General features: G+C 35.3%; 1 protein-coding gene across 1 annotated transcript in view; it reads left to right on the forward strand.

Annotated features, from left to right (window-relative positions):
- KIF15 (kinesin family member 15) overlaps nt 1–8,804 on the forward strand; it is a 39,736-nt gene extending 30,932 nt beyond the window's left edge. Inside the window, 9 exon segments of the mRNA XM_026841948.1 lie at nt 373–477; nt 761–925; nt 1,352–1,458; nt 4,017–4,089; nt 4,654–4,691; nt 6,325–6,490; nt 6,915–7,046; nt 7,346–7,401; nt 7,403–8,804. Of these exon segments, the coding sequence (XP_026697749.1) occupies nt 373–477; nt 761–925; nt 1,352–1,458; nt 4,017–4,089; nt 4,654–4,691; nt 6,325–6,490; nt 6,915–7,046; nt 7,346–7,401; nt 7,403–7,427 (867 nt within the window). The 3' untranslated portion in view covers nt 7,428–8,804.
- The last annotated feature ends 132 nt before the right edge of the window (nt 8,805–8,936 follow it).

Consider the following 8,936-nt stretch of genomic DNA (forward strand, 5'->3'; position numbering starts at 1 on the left):
AAATCTTTGTATTAAATCATGTTTTGACAGGTAGTGTTTGCCAAGAAAGTTCATAATAGTTTTTCTGTGCTAGCAAGCCCTTCGAAAGGTAGATTGTGTTAGCAAGTTGAAAAAAAATAAATACCAACAAGAACAAAGCTATTAACTACAGAGTATACAGTAGATAATGTATATATGCTTTCAAAGAGTACTTGTTAGATGCAGCTATTGAATAATTAACAGTTATTAGGTAAATATAGAAAACAGGTGTGAAAGTGAAGTCTAAGGTAATCTAAACTTGTTGTATACTTAAACTTGCTCAAACTAGAGATCTGGCTGCTGTTTATTTTGTGTATTATGAGCTAATTTAATTCTAATTGGGGTTTCTAATAGTTGGACAAAATGACAGAAGAACTGGAGAAGAGAAAGAATGAATATGAACTAAAAATGAAGCAAATAGATTGCTTTGTGGACTCATCTTCAGTAATGTTTCCTCAGGTATGGCATTAGTGAGAAACACTTTCATAGTAATGACTGTTAAAACTCATTGAAAAGGACAAATAAACTTTACAGGCTTCAGACTGGGACCAGAAATGACAATGTTTCAGGAATGGTTAAATCCTATTTGCCTTGTTTGTAACTTAAATGTATTATTGATGATTTGTCTGCCAGGAATTTATTAACATATGTCTCCAATTAAGTGCTAAAACATGTAACCAATGCATAGGGAAAAAAGTTCTTTACTAAGAGTTTGTGGGTTTTGTTTTTTTTAACTTGCCAGTGTCCAAAAACTCCCCCTAATTTTGATGTGAATTTGGTAAAGCTCTTGGAAACTCATGAGCAAGAAATAGCTGATCGGAGGGCTTCTGCAATAAATCTGGAGCACCTTGTACATGAACTGAATGAAGAACGAAGAGCTAAAAATGATGAAATTCTAAGGCTGAAGGTATTATGAGTTAACCTCTACAGGCAATTTGTAAAATTAAAACAAAACAGAACAGAGTTCAGACTTCTAATGAGCTCAGCGTAGTAGTCTGCCCATTAAAGCAGAAAGGCAGTTCTTGGTCTTCTCTTTACCTAGGCTGGTAACAAATGGTGACAACTTGCTTGAGAGATCCATATATCTTGTTTTCCCAAGGACTCTGTTGATATCAAATGGTAACATAATTCTTGCTGATGAAACTGTTCTGACTTATTCTAAATCAAGTTTCTAATGAAACTGTAAATGGAAGGATGATGCAGATCTCTGCTGGAGAACTGCTTGTTTTCCGAGAAATAGTTGTCTCTTACTCAAAAACATGTTCAACTGGAAATGAAAGCAGGAACTGCAATTTCATCTTCAAATAAAATGTTTCAAATTTCACTTGCTTAGGAACAATTAAATGACTTGGAGAACTTGCGTCTGGAAATGCAGATATTGGTGGAGAACAACAGGAATTTACAGAGCATTGTAGAAGCTCAGAGACTAAGCAAGAACAGGTAAAGTAAAATAAAATGAAAACCTGTTGTAACTTGAAGCAATTAAGATAAACAAACTTACTGGTTTTATTTGAAATGCAATCTTACATATTGTTTATAGAATTGGAGATTGACTCAGCCTTTTCTACGAAAATTTACTGGCTTGTAAACTTTATTGCCTTCAAATCGCAAATTCTTAAATACAACAAAGTTTTATAAAGGAAGTGGAAATAAAATGTAAAATAATTACATGCATAGACTTTTCTGTGTATTATATATTGCCATTTCAATTGTGTAGTTAGGGGTTCAGTAGATAAGAAATGTCCGAACGAGTTCAACACATGTTTTGACATAAATGGAACCAGTGTTTCATCTTGTGTTTCTATGGGTAAGCAACAAACTTCTTTTTGAAAAGATGGTACACTACTGTATACCTCAGACTGGAGATATCCTGAGGTTTGGTTCAAACTGTAAGATGTATAGCTTAGTTTTGGACAGAAAATAGTACGTTCCATGGCTTACCTTTTTTGGTTTGTATATTATAAAGAATTAAGTAATCTTCTGGTTTACCTCTTGTGGAAAGAAATCTTAACTGGCAGCAAATAATTCTGTTGATATTTAATGACAATTAATTTTTGAGGGGCAATTTAGTAGATAGCAACTTCATGCTAGGTAAGAGGGGGGGGGGTGTTGCCTATTAAATGTATATAAAAAAAAAATATTTTTCCAGAACTCTTTTCTCTATTCAATGAAGTATCAGTGTTGTCAGTTTTAGAACTGACTTTTTGGTAAGATGAGTATTTTATGTAAAAGAACCCTATTAAACTTGCAAAATTAAGTGTTCTGATTAGAAGATGCTATAATTGCAGGTGTCTGTGCAACTCTAATCTATCCTTGCATTATGTGTATTATACAGTAATCTCCAATTATGGAGGTAGACATTTGTGGAAAACATTTTGTGCACAAGGTGGGACAGTTCAGGTGGGATATTGAATGAAGATGTCTGTAGGACCTTCTGCTTAGCTTGCAACAGACATTTGAAAGTGTGTTGTGAACTGAAATGGGAATCATGGAAAAACAAGAGGTGGTTACCTTGCCATGTAAAACTGGATTCTGTGGCTTTGTTTTTCACACAGTTTAGGGAGTAGGTTACTTGGACCAAATTTCTCACAAAAAAGCATTACTTTTATGTTCTTCATTTGCTGGATTTTGGGACCTTGGCATACAATTTGGATATGCATTAACAATTCCCAGCTGCTGTTAGTTGGTAAGAGTTGTGGACTGAACAGATCGAAGGCTAACAGTATATTTCATGTTCTCTGAAAAATCAAGTTGTGATCTCAGGTGGGGTTACTCACAGCAGATCCATCCCTTGTACATTATGGGAGTAGCTGACAGCAGCAGCAGATAGCAATCTTTTGTGTGGCCCAGTGATAGAGAGCAGAATGATTTGATCATTGGTGTCACATGGACAAAGTAATGAGATGTGACATCTTGGACTGCATTGGAGGATGTTTGAGAATACAAAATGAGACCAAGTGCCTGCTCTCTTTCAGTGTTTAGTGTTAGGGTAGGGAAGAGTGAGCTGTGCAGGAAAGGTCAGCTTTCAGCTCTAATGCTAAGCTGGAGCAGGCTCAGCTCACTCCTCTGGAGCTGGACAGGCTGATCAGTACTAGAATTTGGAAGGCTCGAGCATAACCAATGATTTTAAACTTGGAGATTTTAAAGTTCATGTGAGTATCCACTGAGAATAAGTAAACAAAGTATTGTCCATTTATAAACTGGATTAATTTGGGTGGAAGTGGATGGTAGTAAAATATAACAAGGAAAATATTATTTTTTAGTTCTCAGAAGTTGTTAGACTTTTTAAGCTGGCATTTAATTAACATAAACACCCACACATACACACACTCTCTTAAACTGAGGCTGTTTATACCAGATATGAGAAATAAATCACCCTAGCTAGCTACATTGACAAAGATTTTAAGTTACTGAAAATAGTGTTCATCTATAAATTGCATCAAATTACAATTAACTGTTAACCAATGAAGTTCATTTTACAGCACACTATAAGAATTAAGTGGTCCCAATGGTGTGTTCGTTTGGGGGTTATTTTAATTTTATGGTGTTTTCTTACTTCCATCCAATGTCACGTTTACTAAAAACTAATAAAATAAACAGTTAAAAGATTTTTGTATTCATAAGACTTTTAACCTTCTTCACTTGGCAAGACCTCTGAGCAGTAATCTGACTGCTTTCTGCAGTCAATATGTATGTGAACATCATGAACTAATAAAACATTTACCTCAACCCCGAAGCTATCTAACATAGAGTTCCATAGCTATTACATTTTTGTTTTCCTTAAAACATTAGTTTCTCTGTACTCTAACAAAGGAAAATTATGTTCTTGGAATATAAAAGTTTAAACCCTTCCTTAGTTGGTTCATGATCTTTTGTATTTTGAGTATGAACATGCGTCAAGACAGCTACACACATTCACTGGTATAATCTGGATGAAATGTTTTTACAACTAGTTTCCTCTGTTAGTGAAAAACTTTCTTTATTCTTGGATTTCCTAGTGACCAGAAACATCCTGATGTTCAGTACCTCAAAGAGAAAGAGGAGGAGATTGCTGAAGAACGACTTGCCAAGGTACATTACCCTTCTCATGTCAGTTGCTGTTTCCCTGCTGTGAAGTATTAACATGGGTCTTCTATTTCATGGCAGTGAAACAAACACTCATTTCTAGTGAATTCTAACAAACATGGCCTGATTTCTTATCTCTTCAAGATTTCTATCTTGGTCCAACACCGACAAACTGGGTGTCAGATTGCACAATAAGCAAAAACAGGTTCAGATCACTAAATCTAACTCATCTCTAGAGTTGGAAAGTGAAGATTATGTCATTTGCTGATGTCAAGACTCTGTCAAAGTGAAACTAATGTCACCGTGGAGGTTGTCATGGATCTCCCAGACAGAAGAACCTCCTGCTAGAGCTCTGCTGTGTATGAATGGGTAGAGATACTTCTGTGGGTCATTTGTGCTCTGCATATAGCAAAGAGATGAACTTATAGTGAATATTAGATGTGAGCTACTGAGTGGTAGGACAATTTTGGTAGGATGTGGAGTGAGATACGTAGCATCAATTAAGTAACAAATTTTATATATATGTATATTAAATATTAAGAATGTAACTAATTTTTTTAACTTTTACAGAATAAAGCAGTGGAGGAGATGCTGCAAATCAAAGCAGAGTAAGTTTAAATATTGCTTGTTGAACTGGAGATTTGTATTAAACTCCTTAATACTAAAAGGATATACTTAAGCAATAGAAATCCAAGATCTGAAACTATAAAAGATGTAATTTGGAAACGTTTACATTTCTGCAAGACACATTAAGTTCTTACTCTTTCTCATCAGTAGGTGGTAGTAGCACCTATTACTAAGTTTTCTAAAGAAAAGGGTAACATATCAGGACAATACTGTGTATGGTTCCACCTATTTCATAGTTTTAAACAATTCTAAATGTTCCCTCCAATATAAGTTTTTCTATGTTTTGAATTCATTTATATGCAGTGAATTCTAAGCATTCCTTTCCAAATTAAATTGAAATGCTGTTCATTTTTTATTAATAATTGTAAATATTTTATTTTTAACAATCTAATTCTTTGCTTTTTTATTCTATTTGCTTATATTTTTGCACTTCATCTTGAATAATGAGAATTGTTTATTATTAGAGGATTCTTAGACTGGGTTTGCACTACTGTGCGAGTAGTTCTCAAAATTCAAGTGCTTCGCATCTCATAGTAGCCAAGAAAAAGTACTGAATTAGTAGATAAAAATTAGCTTGAAAATGTTGCTCCTGCTATTCTTTTCCTGATCTGTATTTCTTCAGGATTCATAGTGGTGGAATCTCCTAATATTTGAGTTATTTACATTTAATGGAATGCTTTTTTATGTAGGTAACTGCTTTTAAAGATAGTTTATTATGCACATAATCATTTCAAAAGTAATTTTTATTAAGTTTTAAAGAAACCCTAATCTTGATGTGGAGTTACTTTGCTTTTATTTGATGCATTGATTTTTTCATACCTGTCTGGTCTCTGAAATACACTTTAGAGCAGTGCTGCAATGTCTCATACAAACAAATAATGTACAAATTGGATAAAGATTCTTTTGTCATCAAGAAAATGTCTTGACAAATGCAGCAAATAAATACTGTTTTTATATAGTAGATCTTAAACATGAGGCTTCATTGAAACAAAACTGATGACAAAAATGTTTTAACTTAAGCGATATTTAAATAGGCATACAAAGTTACTAAAGTTCATATAATCAGTAGACAGGCCGTGAAGTTTGTTGGCATGGTTTACTATTCTATGAACCTGACAGAATGAAAACATTTTCAGGAGATGTCTACCTAAAGTGCTGGTACTTCAGCTACCAGGCCAAACAAGCTCATACCATCTCTGAGCTGTTCAGAGATGTCTGAGCAATAAGGCTATTGGGGAAAAGCCAGGTACAAACAAGCAACTTAGGGGAAACTTGAAGAGCAGCAGAGTTCATCTGAAAAATTTACATGCCTTAGATACTTGCAGGTGAAGCTTTATTTCATGGGTGGAGTTGTATGTCCTGGGTTAGAAACAGCATAGTTCCCAAAAAGAAAAGCAATTCTGAACCACTGCCTAGTTAAAAGATAGTATCAAACACAAGAGCTGTGAAGCAGAATGAAATTTTTCCTTCTCTTAACACTGAGTTCTAGGGAAGATATATTGTCTCAGAAGGATAATTTTAAAGGAGCCTGCCTCCATGTTCAATGCTGACTTAATTCAATTGTATGTCATTTATGTTGGTTTTTAATATTTTATGATTCTTTTATGTTGGCAGATTAGAAGAGGCCAAAAATACTCTCAAAATCAAAGAGAATACTTGTCTTGAAATGATGCTGGAGATGGAACGAACAAGAGCTTTGGAGCTGAAAGCTTTTCATGAAAAAGAAGAAATTAGATCAAAACTAGAGGAAACATATGAAGAGAGAGAGAGAATTGGAAAGGTTGGTGGTTTTTTTTGTTGTTGTCTTTACAGTAGAAGCTTATTCAGCAGAGGTAGAGCTGTTGCTAATTGGACAATATTCTGAATTAATTAGCAATCAAAGACTGCTTCTGAAAATGTTTTGCCTTGCTATTTTGTTGTATTTGCAGTGCTGTTTCCTGCACTAGTGAAACTCTAGGTATGGAAATCATTGTTGCAATTCATAATACAAATCAAATGGTGCTTTTTTTGTGCTTTGGGAGAGATCTAATGTATTACCTAAGGAGACATAAGACAAAAACATGTTTCCTGAATGAACCAATTCTTGCATCATATGTTACAACAGATTTATGTTAGTATGGTAATAGTTTGAAAGAAGCTATTTCTTCTGAAAAGCGAAGGAGGGGCTATGGTTAAGAGGTACACAATGTATTTATTAATTACAGGAAATGGCCTTGCTGAGGAAGCAAGTTGACTTTCTTGCTGAGGAGAATGGGAAATTACTTGGTCATCAAAACCTAAACCAGAAGATTCAGTATCTTGTGAAACTGAAGAAAGATTACGCTAAACTTGCTGAGGTAAGTTGCAGAGTAGAATACAGACAAAGTAATGGCCTGACATAGAAGAAAGCTAAGATTTGAAAACTAAAATTCCTGCTCTTCTGCTGGAGAGTGGCAGATGGAGAGCTCTGATTCTATGCAGTTGTGTAAGTCATGGCTGGTCTGTCTCCTCACAGGCCCCAGACAAGCATCACCCCATTTTATTTCTTCAAGTATATAGTATATAAAGGACATGAACAAGTGTAGATACTGCTTATATAGAAATATGAAAGTGAGCGTAATTTCCTTAATACACCCATGTGTTTTCTGTTTTACAGGAGACTGAAAAACTACGACTTGAAAATGCTTTTTTGAAAGAATTAAAAAAATATGACATGTAGACATCATGATCAGCTATAATGACACAAATGAAACTGCAGAGCTGTATTTTTAAAGTGTACAGAATAAGCAAAAAAGCAGTTGTTAATTGACTTTTGCTGGGGTCCCAGAATAATCAATTAGTTTAGTTCCTAGATTTTTTTTTTTGGTAATAGCTGGAATAAAATTCTTCACTAAGTTACATGGGCAGCTTTCAATGACATTAACACCTTCCTGTAATTTTTCAAAAACTGGTTTTGTATAGGTACTGGAAGATACTTCCTTGAAATTTTTGTACCTTGCCAAGGAAAAGCTTTCTCACTGGGAACACAGCTGGATCTTTATTTCCTTTTGTGCTTTTATTCGGGTTACAACTGCTTCTGAAATGTTATAATTTTCACCTGAGCTGAATTTTAAAAAGCACCATTTCTTTGTGGTGTGTTTTTTAGTTAAGCACAGGGTCTCTTTCCTGGTTTGCTTTAAAATACTTTTCGTGTTGATGTTTGTTCAATAAAACATTAATGTGAATTTAGCAATAGACTTGTAAATAGTACTATAAATATCTTTTGGCTTTGTATTCTTTTCTTTATTTGAAATTGAAATGCTTTTTAAATCTTTTTTTCCTCAGTATAAACTTACAGCAGACTTTCTATATTAGTATTGTAGGAAATTCTAAGTATTTTTAAACCATTTTCTTATAAACAATTTCAAAATGTTAAATGTCTGAAAATACGATGGGCATTTTAGTAGTATAGCAGAAGTTCATTTAATCACACTTAAGATTTATTGCAAATAACTTTTTAGTGGAACGCAAACACTGATTTATACTGTTTAGCTTTTTTTTTTTTTCCCCCCCCTCTCATTCTGGTTTTGGCTACTTAAGTAGTGATACTCTTGTCTACAAGCAATGGGGAAAAAGGGAATGAGGAGAAAGATGTGTGTCGAGTGGGGAGCAGGATACCCAGTGAGTTTCTTCAGTATTTGGCTGAGGAGAAGAATAATTTCCCCCAGCCCTACCTGAATTTTGAAGTTGCCTAATCCTGCAGATTTGTTTTCACTTGAACTTTGATGGTTTAGAACTAAAAAACTAGGGAGGTTTTTTTTTCTTTTGTAGACAAGTAACTAACAAGTAGTTAACTACTTGCTGACAAGTCAGTAACAAGTAACTACTGTCAATCTAGTAGTAAGCTGCTGTCTCCTGTGGGCTTTGTTTTTGCCATGTTGTGGGTTTGCCGATGTTCCCCAGAGCAGCCCTGCTCCGTCCCGTGTTCCTGCAGTACTTTCCAGGCGGGCAGGGGCTCCTGGCCCTTCCGGGACGGGGAGGCAGGACCGCTGCTGCGCGCTTGCTTCCTCGTGATCCTTCTTTGTGTTGTACGTCTATAGCAGGACCTAAATTGTTTTCTTACTCCATTCTTGTTTTTTTAAAAAAATAAAGCCGTTGTACATAACGAAGATTGCCCACGTGCACGTTCCTTGCCCTCCTGGGGGAACCCCGCCCCGGGGCGGGGCGGTGCCGCGGCGGCCTGGGCTGGGCTGGGCCGGGCCCGCCAT

This window comes from Athene cunicularia, assembly GCF_003259725.1.
Source record: "Athene cunicularia isolate RWA chromosome 2 unlocalized genomic scaffold, athCun1 chr2_part1, whole genome shotgun sequence".
Taxonomy (NCBI): Eukaryota; Metazoa; Chordata; class Aves; order Strigiformes; family Strigidae; genus Athene; species Athene cunicularia.